A 21828-nucleotide genomic window follows, 5' to 3' on the forward strand; every position below is an offset into this window, starting at 1 on the left:
TATTTATATCTATATAGCTTTTATTAATATTAATTCATTCTTTTTTTAAATGTTATATATACATAAAATATATGTTTGTTTGTTTATTTATTTGTTTATTTCAGAGTTAATTTTTTTAAAGTGTTAGTCAACAATAGCCACATGTGTGATTACTGGGATATTTTTGACAGAATACTTGCTAGTTTAAAAATTGCATTTTAATCTCAACGCTACCCTGGAGAAATAAACACCTCAGCTCAAATATTAGAACATCAAATGCTGGTTGTTTATTTGCAATCATTTTTTGCCAATAAAAAAACCCGGATGGATAAATGCATCTGTCAAATACATAAATGTTAATGTAACAACTCTTAAAGAGATTTAATTTATGATATTACTTCTGGGCATTTACAGTCCATATAATAAACGCAAACTAATCTTGGTGTTTTCTTTCATCCGGTCCTTGCAATTCATTCAGAACTGAGGCACAAAGTATAAAATCAAGCTATAACAAGCCTGGAATCACTAAAAACCTTCATTGTGCGCATTTCATCAGCTCAATGAAAGGATCTGAACTAAAGCAGATTCTTTCTCCTCAATGAGTAGGCCTAGCATGTTGTTCCACTCCAAGGCCTGACACATTGATATCGCCTTCCATAAAGAGTGTGAACACAATAGCTCCCTGCCAAGGACATGTAGTCTCTGTCTGTGCCACCCACAGACTGAAGAGAGACAGTTAGTCTCTGACTCCATCCGGCTCAAAGTGTGTGTGCGTGTGTGTGTGTGTGTGTGTGTCTCAGCTCGTTATACAAGAGGCCTGGTTGAGACTGGCACCGGCGGCGGAAGCGAGCGTTTGGTCGGAGTGGAAGTGCAGGAAGTGGGTCATGGAAGAGGGGAAGTAGGTCACAACGGCAGAGCACTGACTGGAAGAGTAGAGGAACTGAGGAAAACCCGAAGCACACTCCACCTCCTCTTCTGAGATGTTCTATATTTAAAGTGATCGCACATGTGTGAATGGACTTCACTAGAGCAGAAAACTGGGCTCGTGCATCCCATCGGAAGCAAAAACACAACTGAGATCTCTTTAATATATATCAGTTGTCTCTACTAAGCAGCAATGTGATTAAATAAATGCAAAGCAAATGGACTATCGCTGCGTCCGAAATCGCATACTGTCTGAGGTACAACATTTGAGTTTACTTTGTGACTAGCGTCAGTTGTGTCGCTTCACTGCCATTCACAAATCCTCTCCAGTGGCCTCATGGGATAGTAAAATGTCCATCGAATGCTCACTTCAGAATCTTGTCAGAAGAAGTAGGTCATACAGGGACTTTTCACCTACTTTTTCCGAATACAATGGATGCATCCGAAATCTAATACTTCGCTACTATATAGTAGGTAAAAATCAGTATGTGGCAAAAGAAGTGTGTCTGAATTCAAAGTATTCATAAAAGAGTTGGCAAAAAGTGCCCGGGTGACCTTCTTCAAACTCATACACACACACACACACTCATAAGCCTACTATATACTTTTTTAGCATACTTTTGTCGTAGGCCTACTGTTTTTCGCATACTAGGAATTATTTGATTTCGGACGCAATGTATATAGGCTATATCGTACCTCTCAGATTTTCCCCCTTACAAAATGTGTTCAGGTATACCCTACGTTATGAGGACAAAATAGCCCCACAAAGATAGCAATATCTGAAATCGATTTTTTTTTTTGCTCCCCATGAGAACAGCTTATAAATCATACAAAGTTATGTTTTTGGAAAATATAGCTTTAGGGTTAGAGGAGAGATGTAGCTTTAGGGTTACAGTTTGCAGTATCAAAATCATTATGTCTATGGAATGTCCCCATTAAACATGGAAACCCAATGCGTGTGTGTGTGTGTGTGTGTGTGTGTTCATGTTTATATTACATTGTGGGGACCAAATGTCCCCACAAGTATAGTAAAACCTGAAATCACCTACATTGTGGGGACCAGCCAGCGGTCCCCATGAGGAAAATAGCGTATAAATATACTAAATAATGTTTTTTGAAAATGTAAAAATGCAGAAAGTTGTGTGTGATCGGTAGGTTTAGGGATAGGGGCAGTTTAAGGGGACAGAATATACAGTTTGTACAGTATAAAAATCATTACGCCTATGGAGAGTCCCCACAAAGATTTGTGTGCACCTGTTTGTGTGTGTGTGTGTGTGTGTGTGTGTGTGTGTGTGTGTGTGTGTGTGTGTGTGTGTGTGTGTGTGTGTGTGTGTGTGTGTGTGTGTGTGTGTGTGTGTGTGTGTGTGTGTGTGTGTGTGTGTGTGTGTGTGTGTGTGTGTGTGTGTGTGTGTGTGTGTGTGTTTGTGTGCGCGAGTGCGTCAGAATACACAGCTACTTTCCAGTCAACAGAGAAATATGCTTTTTGCCCCCATATTGGTTTATTTACTGCATCTACCAGCAGGGTCAAACTGAACCATGTGAACCACACGTACACACACACATACATACATACATACATACATACAGTAGACATACATACATTTATACAGTATGTGTGTGTGGTGTGTGCATTAATACATTCCAGTGTAAAAATCGCATTGTGTTGCTACAGAGCTAGGTCAGAACAGTACAGTTGCCACACACATTACAGTCAACAGTGTTCTAAGTGTGTTGACTAAAATGATTCTCGGCAGAGCGATTTCTGTTGTAGATTATGGTGTAATATTCATCAGATGTAAGTTTGTGCAAGTGTATAAATCCTTCATGCGCCATGTGGAAACACACACCCCCCATCACACAAAAAGAACATGCTGATCTGATGGCTTCATAGTGTGCATGGTTTAGTCATGTCTCCTCAAAGATCTGGGCAGTCTAAAGTCCTGGACTCACGTGGAAGCGGCCTGTCAGTGTTGCCAAACATCAAACTTTTTTTTTTTTTTTTTTTAAGGATGTGATTTTATCATGCCATTTATTGCAACTGCATGATCACAACCACTGCCTTTTGACACTGTTCTATTGCTTTTATCACCGTGGGCCCTAAAAATATTATGATGTTCTGGTTAAAGAGTGACCAAGATTCAGTACCACACATCCTCCTCGTGCAGATTCAGATATTCTAGTAGTGTTGTAATATGATGCGACAGGAAGTATAAATTGTGCCCCAGTGCCCTTTGCCTCATAATGCCAGTAAGGGAAGTACGGCCTCATTATGGCCTCTTGTCTTGAGAGCACCTTTGTTACAAAGGCTTCAGTGCCAGAGAGAGTTCATGACACCTCATCACGTGCCTCAGACCTGAGTGTTTACATAAGCAGTTTGTTAAGCACAAACCCGCATGGCCTTCATGGACTCTGAACACTATTTGGATACTAAAAGCTACTGCATTATATACACTGTAAAATCAGATTTTTCAATGTTGTAAATAAAGTATATTGGAGTATATCTATCTATCTATCTATCTATCTATCTATCTATCTATCTATCTATCTATCTATCTATCTATCTATCTATCTATCTATCTATCTATCTATCTATCTATCTATCTATCTATCTATCTATCTATCTATCTATCTATCTATCTATCTATCTATCTATCTATCTATCTATCTATTTAAGCAAAAACACAACTGAGATCTCTTTAATATATATCAGTTGTCTCTACTAAGCAGCAATGTGATTAAATAAATGCAAAGCAAATGGACTATCGCTGCGTCCGAAATCGCATACTGTCTGAGGTACAACATTTGAGTTTACTTTGTGACTAGCGTCAGTTGTGTCGCTTCACTGCCATTCACAAATCCTCTCCAGTGGCCTCATGGGATAGTAAAATGTCCATCGAATGCTCACTTCAGAATCTTGTCAGAAGAAGTAGGTCATACAGGGACTTTTCACCTACTTTTTTCGAATACAATGGATGCATCCGAAATCTAATACTTCGCTACTATATAGTAGGTAAAAATCAGTATGTGGCAAAAGAAGTGTGTCTGAATTCTATCTATCTATCTATCTATCTATCTATCTATCTATCTATCTATCTATCTATCTATCTATCTATCTATCTATCTATCTATCTATCTATCTATCTATCTATCTATCTATCTATCTATCTATCTATCTATCTATCTACCACCTACCTATCTATCTATCTATCTATCTATCTATCTATCTATCTATCTATCTATCTATCTATCTATCTATCTATCTATCTATCTATCTATCTATCTATCTATCTATCTATCTATCTATCTATCTATCTATCTATCTATCTATCTATCTATCTACCACCTATCTATCTATCTATCTATCTATCTATCTATCTATCTATCTATCTATCTATCTATCTATCTATCTATCTATCTATCTATCTATCTATCTATCTATCTATCTATCTATCTATCTAACTGCAGTATATTCACGCATCAGTACGCATGAATGTTTAACACAAAAACAAAGAGCCACATTTCCTAGAAACCTTTGTATCATGTACCCACAACAGCATAAAACTGCTGATGTGTCACAGAGCTGCTATTAATCCTTTCTGTAGTGAAAATGGAAAGTGCAGCAATCTAATCCTATCGTATTAAAGTAATTAGTGAATAATTTGTGTAAAGAAGCCACCTATGATGTGGGAGGGAGACGTGAGACTGAGCTGAGAAAAGAGGAAGAAGGTGCAAGTGTTCACTTGTCCATATCTGACTGATCATAGGCCGAGGAATGAGGAAGTGATGCTAGGCTTTACGGGAAACCTGCTAGGAGGGGTTGATGGGAAGGCTTGGTATGTAGGAGGTCTTACGACAGATGTTCAAAGGGAAACTGTTTGTGTTTGTGTGTGTTTTTTCTCCAGTTGCATTATGAACTCTGTTATGAAACCTCTAGAACATTTCTGACATGTTTGAAATTCTAAAACACTTCGCAATATTTGTGTCGTTGCTGGATAATAGGTGGTATTTTCAAGATATAAAAACTAGTTGTTGCTCACTGGCCCATGAAAATAGTAGTCAATTTTTTTATTTTTATTTTTATTTAGGTTTCCAGGGTTAAGCATTAGTGCAAGGGTGTTTGTCATTTTATGTTTGCCATTGCTGTTATCAGTGTTAAAAAATGTATTAATATTATTATAGCATTTTGAAAATATAGTTGTAAACATATAGTTGTAATAATGTTGTGGGAAATTACTCCAGAGGTCAAAATTCAGAGTATGAAGAGTGTTTGAATGTGCACATTGTCTTATTCCCACCTTCCTGAAAAAATATTTGATTTAATAATGTTAATAATTTAGCACTTTTTACACATGGTTCACTTCAACACATAATTGGTATTTGGTATAATTGGTATGTAGAACATCAACATTTAGATTAGATTTAATTTTTCAAAATTATTTGATGTTCTAATTTCATGGGGGAAACAATTCTGAGAATTTGTCATTTGTGAAATTAAATGAAATAAAATAAAAAATAACACAAGTTGCCCTTTATGACTGTGAGGTATCATTCATATCTGTAGCACAAATGTTGCAGGACGAGTTATGCAGGGTTTCTTCTCATTTCTAACCCCAAGTATGAGAAACGCCACTAATAATTTTCTTAGATAGACAAAAACTTTCAAAAAGAATACTCCCAATACTAAAATTCCCATTCATTCCAATGCATTTCTCCAGTATGCACGTATCCCACCCACCACAAATCATTCTCCAGCATGGGAACTGACTCCAGTGGAGTTCTCAAGTCACTCAAACTCCAGTGAGTAATTCCTGTTGGGGAGGAGGACACACACAGAACCGTCCTCATAACTGCACAAGCTCGTCCCGGCCCTCATATTTGTCCAAACTTGACTGCCGCCACACAGCTATTTACCAAAGGATGAATCACAAGGGGTTTGTCAACAACCGTGTGTTTGCAGTTGCAGGTCGGGATATCGATTCCTGTGCCCTCCCAGAGTAGATGGACAGGAATGTTGCCGAGGTTTGTTCTCGGCTGATGACCTTTAGCTCAAAAGAGCTGAGAGTTGAGTGAGTCACAGAGAAAGGAATGCTGGGTAGCCAAAGGAACCCGCTCGCAAAGGCTTGGGAGAAAACTTTAACAGGTAGAAACAGACTCTGATGAGAAAAAGAGTCCGGGTCGTTCTCAGAGGCACATTCCTATCCGAGCAGCTCCGAAGAGTCCTGGAAACACAGGAAGCAAACACTCGCTCCCACAGCTCTTTAAAACACACACACTTACTGTTTTAGAGGCTCGTTTGCATGCTAATGTGATCTACAATATTTATCACCACAATTAAAAATACAAAAGCCTTTTAAAATAGACTGTAATGGGTTTTTCCACTGTAATATGGGGGGGGGGGTTCCACATGGTGCCTGCCCGTGTAAACATTGTTTTTGTAATGCCATGGTCTTTAAAGTCTGGTGGATTCTGATTTGCTGTCATTGTTTTTATCATTTCATTAACTGTAAAAATGGTTCTGAAAGTGATTCCAATGATATCGTCTCTCTGTGCAGTTCTCATTATACTTGTGATGTTGACTCTGCTTCTCTTTTTACAGACAAGCGCGCAGTTACAATTTTGTCTTTGCCCTTTCGTTTTTGTGGTCTGTGTATTTCTATAATTTTTCAACAAACCAGTTTAGCGGAAATCCCTTTAAAACGAGCGCTTCATGCATAAATCCGTAACATCTGACCTTCGTGCTGTGGACATATATGGCCAAATGTGAATTGTCGGTGCAAACTTGGTCTTAACAATTATAAGGTTATGTGTGGTTGCCAGGGTGTTGCTATGCAGTTTCTATGGTGTTCTGAGTTTCTAGGTGGTTGCTGAATAGACCCCCCCTCCGGTTTCTAAATATGGTTCACATCCCTCTATCAAAGCAAATGTATGTTTTATACTGAGTTTAATTATTTATTTATTTATTTATTTTTTAATACCCTAAAGAATAACTAAATGAATAGGCTACTCGCCTTGACAAGAGCTACTAATTATATCGTTTTTGTGCAAACAATTGCATGATTATTGTTCAGTTGAATATGGGATTATGAATCCAGCTGGGCACGTGAGTAAACACACACACACACACACACACACACACGTGTGTATGTGAAGCAAATAGAGGTTTATCAGATGGAGGGCACAATGACCTTGCCCAAATCATTGTGCCCGTGTGTAGCAGAAACTCTGACTCAATGGGACTAATTATCCAGGTGTAACCCTGTGTGAGCCAAACACAGACACACCTGCAGGTGCGGGAGAGATCTGAAACCGTCTGGGCCATTTATGAACATGAACACATAACAACAACACGGCTGCGTTATTAATATTCTCACTCTCAATTTCCTCTCGGCCGAGTGTTTTGGTGTTGTTCGAACTGTGTGCATGTGTGTGTGGGAAGATTACTTAACAGATCCGGTTCTTTGAGAGGGAGGAGAGCTTGTGCTTTGAGCCAGCTGGGTTTCTCTTTCCATTTCCCAGCAGTGTGAAAGAGCGCAATGAGAAAGGGAGGGAGTGAACAGAATAGCAACTAGAACTCTTAACCCGAGCAAAGGAAAGTTCAGGGTCAGATGAGATTATTACGATAATGCTTGCTTCCATTCACTCAGCTTCAAAAGACTGGAAAATGCTGACTGATATTTTGTTGGAAGAAATTGTAAACATTTTCTTTAAACACATTTGCATTTCCCACACACACACTTCAAGAAGTGCTGTTGTGACCTTAAATTGTTATTTATTCCTGATCTGACTCTTAAAATGATTTCTGTTAGTGCAGCTTAATTTATTTAGGATATTATGAATTTCTTTTTGACTAATAATACCATTTATTTATAGTAGTAGCCAAAAGTGATGTCTGGAGGAGATATTTGTTTTTAATGACTCTACAGGTTTGAGTAAACCATCAAAATATAAGGAAAATATATATTTTTAATATTTCAAATATGAGGTAAGAACAAAACACCAAATGTGGTTAAGGTATTTATCTGATAAAATTATTTTGCAACTACAGCTACAGTTTTTATTTTATTATGAAAAACAAATGCATATAACAAATAGCTCACAGAAAAAAGCATACATTGACTGCAACATAATCAGTTATTAATATTTCTTTAATCCTCTCTTGTTTTTGCATGTGTTCATAATTTCTTTGTCTGACAGCCTGGCCAAAAATGATGACCGCACAATTTGGCATGTTTCATTGTGTTATCACAAATAAAACAACGGACTCCAAGCACAACTATCCTTACAAAATCTTTAAAAAAAATTTAACAATATTTGTATAAAGGGTGAAGATGTCATTTTTCCTAGGCCGGACATCACTTTTGGCCACTATATGTGACCTGACACATTTTTACATTGTAGTAAAGAAAATCTCTTTATCTCAAATGTCCATCCTAGTCAGCGATTAGATTAAAGGAAGTGCAAAAGTCCCAGTAATCTTATCGTGTCTCCTCTTGAGTTTCAGAAAAAAAACCTCAATGATGCCGTACATCAAGTGAAATGAACAGTTTTACCTCTTTTTTTCCTCATACTTCAACAACTGTCTAATTTGATATCCCAACAATGTCTCACACTGCTCCGATTCAATGTCTACTAGTCAGATTGAACAAAAACATTTCTCATCAAATTCTTCCAAGACCAAATCATCTGAGCTATGCTCTCTGCATTAATATTCATTTTACACCTCTACACTCATACTGTACGTCATTTGTGTCTATTTTTAGTTCTCCTTTGAAATCTTAGGAGAAACATCTGAAACAAAGTTCATACATGAACATCTCAGCAATGAAAGAGCATCTTCTGAGCAGTCTAATATTCCTCTGGGTGTATTGTGGAAAGAAATGATAAAAAAAAAATATAATTGTGATTATAAATTCTGTCGTATTTAAAAATAGAACAGATGTCGCATATAAACGCTATAAATAATCCACCACGTCAAACATTAAACACATTGATGGTGGCACATTATGCTTCATTGTTGATTTGTCAACAGAGGAGATTTTCAGCTTGGAATTGTATATAATCAGATATTGTATGGAGCATTTGCCCGGAAACTTATTTGTACTGTTTTGTGGTGATCATGCAACAGCAGCAGGGATGATTCAGCAGTCAAATGTTCACTCATAGATTCCAGCCTTGCAAATTTTCGCCAGCTATTTGACTCTCATTTTAAAATCAGTTTGCATGCGAGGCACTCGCCTCCCTCCTTTGACTGCCATTCATCAAACCAAACTGAGGAACTGAGCTTCTCCACAGCCAGTTTCACTCTCACAAGCAGGTTCCTATTAGCACCAAAAAGGGTTTTACAGCCTGATGCCATAGAAGATAACATGAAATGTTTCAAGAAAAAAAAACCCGTAAGACCTTGCATGCCTCTGAAATGAATTTCCTTGTCGCCTGGGCCACAAAGCTATGGAGCTCATACGTATGTGTTTCTTGTGGAATGCAAAAGTTTCGTAAGCAAACTCAAATTTTCTTGGGTGAAAGCAAACGTTTCGTGAGAGAAGGCAAAATCATTTAAATAAATATTTCCTGAACCGACTTTGAATCTGAGCATAATGCAAAAGTATTGTTAGCAAAACTTTCTCTGGGAAACGCAAAGGTCTTGCAAGCAAACGCATACACAAGTTTCGTGGGGAAATGCATACGTTTCTAGTGGAACACAAAAGTTTTGTGAGCGAATCCAAAGTTTTTTTGGGGGGAACGCAAAAGTTTTGTGAGCGAATGCAAAGTTTTTTGGGGGGGAACGCAAAAGTTTTGTGAGCGAATGCAAAGTTTTTTGGGGGGGAACGCAAAAGTTTTGTGAGCGAATGCAAAGTTTTTTGGGGGGGAACGCAAAAGTTTTGTGAGCGAATGCAAAGTTTTTTGGGTGGGAACGCAAAAGTTTTATGAGCGAATGCAACGTTTTTTTGGGGGGGAACGCAAAAGTTTTGTGAGCGAATGCAAAGTTTTTTGGGTGGGAACGCAAAAGTTTTATGAGCGAATGCAAAGTTTTTTGGGTGGGAACGCAAAAGTTTTATGAGCGAATGCAACGTTTTTTTGGGGGGGAACGCAAAAGTTATGTGAGCGAATGCAAAGTTTTTTTGGGGGGGGACGCAAAAGTTTTGTGAGCGAATGCAAAGTTTTTTGGGTGGGAACGCAAAAGTTTTATGAGCGAATGCAAAGTTTTTTGGGTGGGAACGCAAAAGTTTTATGAGCGAATGCAACGTTTTTTTGGGGGGGAACGCAAAAGTTTTGTGAGCGAATGCAAAGTTTTTTGGGGGGGGGACGCAAAAGTTTTATGAGCGAATGCAAAGTTTTTTGGGTGGGAACGCAAAAGTTTTATGAGCGAATGCAAAGTTTTTTGGGTGGGTAACCCAAAGTTTTATGAGCGAATGCAACGTTTTTTTGGGGGGGAACGCAAAAGTTATGTGAGCGAATGCAAAGTTTTTTGGGGGGGAACGCAAAAGTTTTGTGAGCGAATGCAAAGTTTTTTGGGTGGGAACGCAAAAGTTTTATGAGCGAATGCAAAGTTTTTTGGGGGGGAACGCAAAAGTTTTGTGAGCGAATGCAAAGTTTTTTTGGGGGGGAACGCAAAAGTTATGTGAGCGAATGCAAAGTTTTTTGGGGGGGGACGCAAAAGTTTTATGAGCGAATGCAAAGTTTTTTGGGTGGGAACGCAAAAGTTTTATGAGCGAATGCAACGTTTTTTTGGGGGGGAACGCAAAAGTTATGTGAGCGAATGCAAAGTTTTTTGGGGGGGAACGCAAAAGTTTTGTGAGCGAATGCAAAGTTTTTTTGGGGGGGAACGCAAAAGTTTTGTGAGCGAATGCAAAGTTTTTTTGGGGGGAACGCAAAAGTTATGTGAGCGAATGCAAAGTTTTTTGGGGGGGAACGCAAAAGTTATGTGAGCGAATTAGAGGTCTGCTACCCGACCCGAGCCCGACGGGTCCCGAAAAATGTGCGGGTTTCGGGTCGGGTTCGGGTTAATGTTAATGAACAGCCTCGGGTTCGGGTCGGGTTCGGGTTTAACTAAGAAAAACTAAATAGGCTATATATAGTTTGCGTGCCGTGTGCTTTGCCTGCTTGCTGTGTTGTGGTGACCGGCACGCGAGAGAGAGAAAGTATAGGCTACGTGCGCAGATGTGCAATATGTGCGCGATTTTCTCTCTCTCAAATATAATGATATATAAATATAATTTTTTTAATTATTTGTTTTATTTTATCATATCATTTATATCACAAAACTGTTTTGCGCATGTGCTACCGCTCTCGCGCCCTATTTCAGTAACAATACAGACAGCCGACGACAACAAGCAAACCATGAGTCTGATAAAGCAAAAAATTACTTGGTAAGTTTTTTCTCTTACTGCTGTGCTGCCTGCTGATAGGGCCGCTGCGCCTACATGTATTTGTTTAATATGTCAGTCAAGCAATCATTAAATACAACATAGCATATTGCAAAAATGGTATTGCTGTGAGAAACAGAATGGACCTCGGGTTCGGGTCGGGTCCGGGCTTAATATGTAAATGTAATTGTCGGGTCGGGTCGGGTCGGGTTAAATGATCGCGGGTACGGGCCGGGTTCGGGCTTCAGTTTAAAGCCCGTGCAGACCTCTAGAGCGAATGCAAAGTTTTTTGGGGGGGGGACGCAAAAGTTTTGTGAGCGAATGCAAAGTTTTTTGGGGGGGAACGCAAAAGTTTTGTGAGCGAATGCAAAGTTTTTTTGGGGGGGAACGCAAAAGTTTTGTGAGCGAATGCAAAGTTTTTTTGGGGGGGAACGCAAAAGTTTTGTGAGCGAATGCAAAGTTTTGTTTGGGGGGGAACGCAAAAGTTTTGTGAGCGAATGCAAAGTTTTTTGGGTGGGAACGCAAAAGTTTTGTGAGCGAATGCAAAGTTTTTTGGGGGGGGAACGCAAAAGTTTTATGAGCGAATGCAAAGTTTTTTGGGTGGGAACGCAAAAGTTTTATGAGCGAATGCAAAGTTTTTTGGGGGGGAACGCAAAAGTTTTGTGAGCGAATGCAAAGTTTTTTGGGTGGGAACGCAAAAGTTTTATGAGCGAATGCAAAGTTTTTTGGGTGGGAACGCAAAAGTTTTATGAGCGAATGCAAAGTTTTTTGGGGGGGAACGCAAAAGTTTTGTGAGCGAATGCAAAGTTTTTTTGGGGGGGAACGCAAAAGTTTTGTGAGCGAATGCAAAGTTTTTTTGGGGGGGAACGCAAAAGTTTTGTGAGCGAATGCAAAGTTTTTTGGGTGGGAACGCAAAAGTTTTGTGAGCGAATGCAAAGTTTTTTGGGGGGGGAACGCAAAAGTTTTATGAGCGAATGCAAAGTTTTTTGGGTGGGAACGCAAAAGTTTTATGAGCGAATGCAAAGTTTTTTGGGGGGGAACGCAAAAGTTTTGTGAGCGAATGCAAAGTTTTTTGGGTGGGAACGCAAAAGTTTTATGAGCGAATGCAAAGTTTTTTGGGGGGGGAACGCAAAAGTTTTGTGAGCGAATGCAAAGTTTTTTGGGGGGGAAAGTAAAAGTTTTGTGAGCGAACGCAAACTTCCCTGACTGTAATGTCAGGAATCCACAAGTACCAGATGTGGGCCGGATCTGGGCCGACACTATGTTGCTGTCTGGATTTCTTGGGGGGAACGCAAAAGTTTTGAGAGCAAACACAAAGTGAACAAACTCAAAGTTTCTTGGGAGTTTCTTCTCTCTCAAAATTTTTGAGAGAGAATGCAATAGCATTGAAATAAAAAAAAATTCTCTCGTTTTTTTTTACCATCACCACGTTTACTCACCATCATGCTGTTTCAAACCTGTATGCTGTTTATTTTTCTGTGGAACACAAAAGAAGAATTTTTCATGAATCTTCAAGCAGATCTTTTCAACATTTCATAGCGACCATGTCTTTCAAGCTCCAAAAAGCAAAAAAGATCAAAAATGAAAATAAAAAACACAATACAAGTGCTCCACATGACTGATGCTATATCCATGCCTTCTGAATCCATAATATCTTTGTGTTGAGAACAGACCCAAAGTTAAGTCAAAATTTAAGATCTCTAAGTCAATGAAACCTGACGTTGAAGTTGTTTTTGAACCTGATTGTGGAAGCAAACAAGATTTGAGAGCTTCAGCAGAGAAGACTATACAGATAAAATATTCACAATATAAATAGGGTTAAACCTAATGTGCTATTAAAGAACCTTTATTTTTAAGAGTGTACATAAGCTGTGTGCTATAGCATTCACATTTTGAAGAGTATTGAACTTGGTATCCATTCATTTGGCTATTTTAGTTCTGCTCTGGTCATTTGTCAAAGCTCGAGACAGGATCTGTGAATGAATCAGGCGTTGTTTCCCTCTTAAATCGGCCCACGTTAGGTTTAGCTACATACCCCTGCGGATACCGAGCGATCAGGTGCGCCTCGGGTCATATGTGGCGCATTGTAACTCATTTAGAGCTGCGGTGTAAACTCTGAGAAGGTTTTTGTGAGAGGATTAATGAAAGGCTTAACAAGAACGTTCCCTGCTTGGCAGTGTGTGTCCTCATAGGGAGGGCAGCAGCAGTTATGGGCCCACAATGGGATCAGGTCAGGACGCCTCATGCTGGGGGCCATGCTGTCCTGAGGTACTACGGTACATAAGAGATCAATCAACAAATCAGGCTTATTCCTCTGACAAGATTTACCTTAAACCTTTCAAGCACAATCTGAAACTGCTCACTGGCAGAGAATTTATTATTATATTTAACCTTTATGGAGCACGACAGTATAGGGTTCTACAGGAATAATTTAATTCATATAAATAGATTTTTTGATGATAATTCTGTCCAGACAGACCTACCCGAGTGCCAAAAATGACATGCACGGTTTTCTTTATGACTTTTTTTTTTTTAAGTTTGAGTTGACCGTATTGAAGGGCTTGTGCCTTTTTCAACATGATTTTTGCTATTGCTAAATGAATTCAGGTGGTTTGAGAGAGCATTTTATTGGGTAAATATTTGCATACGCCCCTGAGTGCAAGATAAGTTGTCAATATTTTTGGCCTGTTTTCCTAGAAGACTGTAAATATTTAAACCCTTTATCAGCTTTTAAGAGAACACAAGCATATAATTGACCTTGAAGATAATAAACATGGACTAAAAACTACAAAGGGTTAATATCGATTTAATGGTGTCAGTAAATGATATGTTTTAAACATTGTGTTTAAACATGCTGTGTGTGTGTGTGTGTGTGTGTGTATATATATATACGTATATATATATATATATATATATATATATATATATATACGTATATATACATATATGTATATACGTGTATATATATATGTGTATATATATATACTGTATGTTTATATATACAGTTTATATATATATACACACTCACCTAAAGGATTATTAGGAACACCATACTAATACTGTGTTTGACCCCCTTTCGCCTTCAGAACTGCTTTAATTCTACCTGGCATTGATTCAACAAGGTGCTGAAAGCATTCTTTAGAAATGTTGGCCCATATTGATAGGATAGCATCTTGCAGTTGATGGAGATTTGTGGGATGCACATCCAGGGCACGAAGCTCCCATTCCACCACATCCCAAAGATGGTGTATTGGGTTGAGATCTGGTGACTGTGGGGGCCATTTTAGTACAGTGAACTCATTGTCATGTTCAAGAAACCAATTTGAAAGGATTCGAGCTTTGTGACATGGTGCATTATCCTGCTGGAAGTAGCCATCAGAGGATGGGTACATGGTGGCCATAAAGGGATGTACATGGTCAGAAACAATGCTCAGGTAGGCCGTGGCATTTAAACGATGCCCAATTGGCACTAAGGGGTCTAAAGTGTGCCAAGAAAACATCCCCCACACCCTTACACCACCACCACCAGCCTGCACAGTGGTAACAAGGCATGATGGATCCATGTTCTCATTCTGTTTACGCCAAATTCTGACTCTACCATCTGAATGTCTCAACAGAAATCGAGACTCATCAGACCAGGCAACATTTTTCCAGTCTTCAACTGTCCAATTTTGGTGAGCTCTTGCAAATTGTAGCCTCTTTTTCCTATTTGTAGTGGAGATGAGTGGTAACTGGTGGGGTCTTCTGCTGTTGTAGCCCATCCGCCTCAAGGTTGTGCGTGTTGTGGCTTCACAAATGCTTTGCTGCATACCTCGGTTGTAACGAGTGGTTATTTCAGTCAAAGTTGCTCTTCTATCAGCTTGAATCAGTCGGCCCATTCTCCTCTGACCTCTAGCATTAACAAGGCATTTTCGCCCACAGGACTGCCGCATACTGGATGTTTTTCCCTTTTCACACCATTCTTTGTAAACCCTAGAAATGGTTGTGCGTGAAAATCCCAGTAACTGAGCAGATTGTGAAATACTCAGACCGGCCCGTCTGGCACCAACAACCATGCCACGCTCAAAATTGCTTAAATCGCCTTTCTTTCCCATTCTGACATCCAGTTTGGAGTTCAGGAGATTGTCTTGACCAGGACCACACCCCTAAATGCATTGAAGCAACTGCCATGTGATTGGTTGATTAGATAATTGCATTAATGAGAAATCGAACAGGTGTTCCTAATAATCCTTTAGGTGAGTGTATATATACAGGTCAAACTCGAAAAATTTGAATATCGTGCAAAAGTTCCGATATTTCAAGCCTTTATTTGTTATCATTTTGATGATTATGGCTTACAGCTTATGAAAACCTTTTCACAAAATTCTAATTTTGAATTTGGGGTTTTCATAAGCTGTAAGCTAGCCTGGTTAAAACCAGACCATTCTCAGTTGTAACTGAGTTATGGTCTGGCAAAGCGTCATAGACAAATCATTTCCAGAGGGGCGTCACCAACGGATGTCGCGGACAGACCTAAACCCATTCAGAGCGATGAAGGAGATGACGTATGCAGAGCGGCGGAGAAACATCTCCGAGTGTTGTTCTTTGCTCGGTTTTTAACAAAAAGGAAACGTTCAAATCGCTTAAAACAGACGCGATAGCTGATTCGAACGAGTGATGTTCGACGGCGGCATCCATCTTTGTAATGTAGGCTAAAATCTGCTTCAAAATCCCAGCGCTGTCGGCATCGTGTAAAGCCCGCCCCAACGTTTCTGATTGGTGCCGCGATTTCGACGGATTGGAAATGGGCTTGAATGAGCTCTTTGCCAGACTAACTTTCAGAGCAAATCTAAATTTGCCGGAAGTTGTCTGGGTTTTCCCAGGCTAGCTGTAAGCCATAATCATCAAAATTATAACAAATAAAGGGTTGAAATATCTCACTTTGCATGTAATGAGTCTATCAAATATATTAGTTTCACCTTTAAAGTTGAATTACTGAAATAAATGAACTTTTGCACGATATTCAAATTTTTCGAGTTTCACCTATATATATATATATATATATATATACGTATATATATATATATATAAATATATATATATATATATATATAAACATACATAATCACATAATCAAAGACTATAAGTCTACAATTTAATTACATCAATTGCATTGAGTCACTGAGTTTTATTATTATTTTATAGATTTTCAAATCCAAGTTTCACGATTTATTATGTAGTGATTCATCTCAGAACTGGTTGGTTTGGTTAATCCTCAGAAGTGTTTTATGAACAATTTCTTTGAAATGCCCATGGAAAAAAATGAATGGAAAAAATCCTTCTGGAACCGAGGCCACAGAAGAAGTGGGCACTCAGTCAGCCTTTATCTATAGCTCTGTATCTTTATATGTTGTAAAAAGAAACAGTATCTTTTAAATGCTATATAAAGCATTCTTGACGCAATCTACAAAAAACACAGATAAAGTATATGCTGTTAGCTATCATCGCATGTATCCGGTCCAGGAGTCCAGTTTTAAGTAATCTGGACCCCTGTGGTAATAATCACCCCAGATTAAAGATACACTATCAATATAAAACGATAAGAGCGTTATTAAAGTTAGTTAAATGGATTTACAACTAATACCATTGCAATCTGTCCATCTCTGATTCTCAAATGGCATCTGCTGATTGCCCGTTTAAACCAGTTTATAAGACCACCAACTGATATCGCTGTAATCATAATGAATCTAAAACCACAAGTCATGCCAGGGAAACCAGAATGAATGTTAAAAAAATATTTATTGACAATTGTGTAAAAAAATAGCTTTCTAAACATAATTGACATTGCTAAACCAAAAAAAAAAAAATCCAAGTTGTAATCGTGCCTACTAAAGGTGAAAAAGAAACCATGTCAAATCACTCGCTCCTCAAACATTCATGAGGTCATTTTCTCTAACATATGCACAGCAGACAGTTTAAATTAGGTGACAAACATGACTTCAGACTGGTATGGTTTACCATCAGCAGTTCTTCATGCATCGAGAAAAGGAAGTGCTTTTGAGGATTATTTACAAAATATGTACACATATCGTTCTCAAAAAAGGCTTTAAATATGGTAAAAATACATTTAAATAATTTGTGGGCCCTTCGGTGGTGGAATGAGAAAACCTTTGCAGAAAATTGCTTTTCTATAAATAAATAAATAAATACTTCCACTTCGATCTCGTTTTTTTTTAAAAGTTTAAGACACTCCAATAAATATAATTTACACATAAGCCTTGTCATGGAATTGAGTCATCTGACCAAGCTATATACAATATAAACAAAAATAATACGCAGAAAATGTAGTCTTTTACGTTGTAGTTGCATTGCTTCGTGCATCTGTGACAACGAGTGGTAGTTGTTGAGACTGAGATACTCAGTACAAAGGAAGAGGAAAAAGAAACAGCGGCCTGAAAGAGTGAGGTAAGACTTTTCGTTCTGCAGAGGTTTTGTGAGGTCGATTTGGTTACTCTTTCTGACGCATTAGAGTAAGACCGACAGTTACCTGCCAGAAGCAGGTAAAGTGGAAGCAAGAAGGTAAAAAAAGACATCTGGTTAAGGAGTAGAGTGTTACAGTGGCTATAACTCAATTCAAGTATTTCCACAAAAAAAATCAAAAAAACAAACAAACCCTTGATCTTGCACAGAAGGCACTAAAATTATTAAGCTCGGCTGATCTGCTTCCTAAAGGAACAGCCCTGACAGCGCACCAAAGCCGCCCATCGTAGCAGATCGACTAGCCGCCATCACAGCACGACTTCTCTCCGCCGCTTCGGGTGTTCCCGAGCTCCTCCCTACACTGGCTGCGAAGAGCTTCTCGATCTACCCGTGTCCGACAGCAGTGTTGACAGTCATTTGGTTCCTACGAGCCAGACTTTTGGGACCCTGAGCCAAAGGGGAGCAGGAGATAACAGATCTCACTAAAAAGTGGACCTCTCCCTTTTTTGGCCTCGCCTAGAGCTCCCACCTAGCAGCAATGCTCAAAACAAAAGAATAACATGTTGTTTATTTGCACTGCTCAGTCCACAGGTCCCCCGGGGGGTTTGCTGCTGTTATGGAAAGTCTCTATGTATGCATTCAGATAGAGTCATTTGCACACAGTGACTGCTGGGTAAGCAGCAGGCTGGTGCTCGTGGCTGATGCTGTGAAGCCTGATCTCAGTGTTGTCTGTAGGGGGCGCTGTGTTCTGCATCCAAGGGTGGTTGATGATGTCCTCGAAAGACGGGCGATCTGCAGGGCGGAGGGCCAAGCAACACTTGATAAGCTGCTGACACTCTGTAAAAGAACAGGATGTGTGATTAGGGCACGGTAATAAACCCATAAAACTCCTTGAAGGTGGCGTCATATGATCAGCAGGTCTTACCTGTGGAGATTCTCCGCCTGAACAGCACCTGTCCACGTACGATCTCTTCGTCCTGCTCGAATGGGATGTCCCCACAGACCATGTCGTATAGCAGAATGCCCAAAGACCACACGGTGGCGGATCTACCGTGGTAGCGGTGAAATTTGATCCACTCTGGTGGACTGTAAACACGTGTACCTGAAAAGAGAACAAAAAACAGAAAAATGCATTTAAATCCATAATTCTGCAACATTTAAACACATAAATCACACAAAAAAGCAAATAAACCTGCATATAACCCTTCGTTTAATGACCTGAGAAAACCAGGCACTAAACAAAACAGTGTAGTAAAAAGGTGTGGCAGGAAAAGGTGTGTAGTGTTTGAACGTTATTGCTATGGCACAACATTAATGTGCACAGTCATGTGCTGCGGGAGTGTGACACAAGGAGCGCTCATGTTCAGAAACCGGTTGCCATGTGACTTGTGTTTACAAACTTTGAGTTGTAATAATTCCAATTCCCACCGGCGGGGGCGCCAAAACCACAACCCAGCGTATTGCTTTTTTTTTTTTCAAAGCGGCATTATACAAAAATAAACAAATCATCATGCTGGCAGATTAATTTAGCTTAACGTCGTGAGTGAACGAAGAAAGGGGATCATACATACATTTATCAACCGACCAATGCCAAATTGGTTTGATACATGTTTAAAAACGTCAAATATTGCCTCCATATATGAACACACACCCTTTCTAGAGCTTGACATGGTTCCCACATCCCTCTATACACATCAAATTGCCATGTTTAAATATATTCTAAATAAATGATACACATATATACATTTCTAGCCTAATTCGTGTTATAATTGTATACATTTTGAACCCACAACGCATTTTAAGCCAATTTTAAAATCTTTCAATTTTTTTTTTATAAACATTTATATTCACAATAGTAACGTCCACGAGGCAAGACAAGCACCTATATTAAATTCCCTGATCGTGCCACGTTTTCCGTGACCGTGGGAACCCTGGCTTGAAGGTCATGCAAATGGCTCTTACCGTCGAAATCGGTGTAAACGGTGTCTTTGAGTAATGCCCCTGATCCGAAGTCGATGAGCTTCAGATCGCCGGTTCGCAGATCGATGAGGATGTTCTCGTCTTTAATGTCACGGTGAACTACGCCGCTGTTGTGGCAATGACGCACCGCTTCCAGAACCTGGCGGAAAAAGTTCCTGGCCAGCTCCTCCGGTAACGCGCCCTTCTCCGTGATGAAATCAAACAGGTCCTTGACGGCCTCCGGTCTTTCCATGACGATAATGAAGCTGTCCGATCTCTCGTACCAGTCCAGCATCTTGATCACGCCACGGAATCCAGTGGCGACCTTCTTCAACAGGACGATCTCCATAGGGACGCGCGCGCCATTGGGCTGGAAACGGAGGACATGATAGTTTTAGCGATGCTGTCATGTCGCATTTAAAAACATTTTCTATACAAATACTATGTAAACAACCTATGTAATTGAATACTCACCAACTCTCCCCATTCAGTCACACGATCTTTTGCAACATGCTTGATGGCAACCTAGAAATGATAAGAAATGCATCATTAAACAGTGGAATGAAGATATATATATATACACACACAGAGATTTTAAACGTTTACGCTGATGTAAACAATAATAAGGGAACTCAGGGAACCTACCGGCGCGCCATCAGCGATCCTTAAACCCGAGTACACCGTCCCGAAACCACCGCTTCCCAGCACAGAGCCGACCTGATACACCTTATCGAATGGCTCTTTCTCCTTAACTGTCGATAAAAGATATGATAGATTCATAAGAATGGATAAAAGTCATATAATTATATAATAATTCGCAAGCTGACGCACGCTCAATTCCCAGCACTCAGTCTGCTGACGTGAACGAGCCCAAGACCACAACACGCACACAGGCGAGCACGAGAATAACCGTCCACTAACCTTGAAGCTGGATTTTAGCCGGCATGTCCACGGTTGAAATGTGAGCAAACGTGTTGAATTTCGATAGAAGCATATTATAATCCAAAATAAGAGTTCTTTTTGAGGGTTATTCCAATGTTGATGTCGAAATCCGTCGTGTAGAGATGGATGTAGGGAAGGTCTACGTGAAGGATCCGGTCTATAAACCTGTAGAAATCCCTTCTCATCGAGGCTCGATGGGGTTTTGATTCGCAAGACGACCTTTTAAACGATCGCACAAGGTCTACTCCAGTTTGGAATATAAAATAAACAAACGATTAATATTTCGAAGATAAATATTATTGTCTGAGGTGCGCGACAGACATAAATACCCGGCTTTCTAAATCGTGAAGGAGGGGCAAGAGCCGTTATATACCAGTAGTAAAAGGGCGGGGTTGCTCCAAGGACGTCAACAATAGTCCCGCCCACAAACACGATTCAGCCAATGAGTAATACGCCTGCCTCTGCAGAAAAAGGTCAATCAAATATGAAAACAGAGGAAAACGTAGACGTGGCGGGAATCAAAACGCGCCAAATAGTCGAGGCTTTTTTTGAGGGCGTTGAGCGAGCCGGCGTGGGGCAGACAGGGAGGAATGATTCACATGGCTGAGTGTATAACAAAGCCCCCTTTGCAGATTCGGAACAGTATTCAAAAAGGTATTTAGAGTACCTATTAAAAAAAATTAGTTGCATTCTCCATACATACAATCTTTTAAAAGGATATGGAGCTTTAGTACATTTAGCTACAGTTAAAAAGTCAAAGTGCAATAAAGTTTTCCCTGCATGCAAGGAACGCAATCATTCCACATGGTCTGGGATGAAGAGACAACATTCAGTTAAAAAAAAAAGTTCTGCAGGGTTAATGCAACCCACGTTTTCCTTCTCTTCTCTCTACGTGAAACATGCATCATCATCCCACTAGACAACTCTTTTGTGTTTGTTTCAGTCATGTGAAGTAGGTCTATGAAGACCGCGTGCACTATATTACCTCATTAATCTCAAATTAGCGCGCAAAGTTTTTTTTTCTCCTATTGGCGGTCAACAGGCTTTATTTTGATGGAGAACAATGTCGGTCGCTATATGGAAATGAGCCGCATACCAGGCATTCTTTCAAATTGGGTGGCCGGTTTTAAACTCGGCGGCAGGATGTGGGAAACTTGAGATAAAAGACTTGGAGACCCATCCCCCACTCTTGTCCTCTCTT

General features: G+C 39.6%; 1 protein-coding gene across 1 annotated transcript; it reads right to left on the reverse strand.

Moving 5' to 3' along the window:
• Window positions 1-17026: 17026 nt before the first annotated feature.
• Window positions 17027-21051, reverse strand: pim1 (Pim-1 proto-oncogene, serine/threonine kinase). Its single transcript, XM_056259776.1, has 6 exons — window positions 20607-21051; window positions 20331-20437; window positions 20160-20210; window positions 19689-20055; window positions 18652-18828; window positions 17027-18563 (listed from the first exon to the last, which is right to left on the reverse strand). Exons 1-6 carry the CDS (start codon window positions 20677-20679, stop codon window positions 18376-18378), a joined length of 963 nt encoding a protein of 320 aa, XP_056115751.1. The 5' UTR covers window positions 20680-21051; the 3' UTR covers window positions 17027-18375.
• Window positions 21052-21828: the final 777 nt, after the last annotated feature.

This window comes from Rhinichthys klamathensis, unplaced genomic scaffold, assembly GCF_029890125.1.
Source record: "Rhinichthys klamathensis goyatoka isolate OS25496 unplaced genomic scaffold, OSU_Roscu_1.1 h1tg000169l_1, whole genome shotgun sequence".
NCBI classification, from domain to species: Eukaryota; Metazoa; Chordata; class Actinopteri; order Cypriniformes; family Leuciscidae; genus Rhinichthys; species Rhinichthys klamathensis.

What these genes read in the sequence shown, in the direction of transcription:
- pim1 (XM_056259776.1), bottom strand. Translation starts at nt 20,679, where the DNA reads ATGCTTCTATCGAAATTCAACACGTTTGCTCACATTTCAACCGTGGAC. An exon ending in TGACTGAATGGGGAGAGTTG is followed by an intron (nt 20,056 to 20,159) that starts GTGAGTATTCAA and finishes CTCCGTTTCCAG; the next exon opens with CCCAATGGCGCGCGCGTCCC. An exon ending in CAGGCGGAGAATCTCCACAG is followed by an intron (nt 18,564 to 18,651) that starts GTAAGACCTGCT and finishes GTTCTTTTACAG; the next exon opens with AGTGTCAGCAGCTTATCAAG.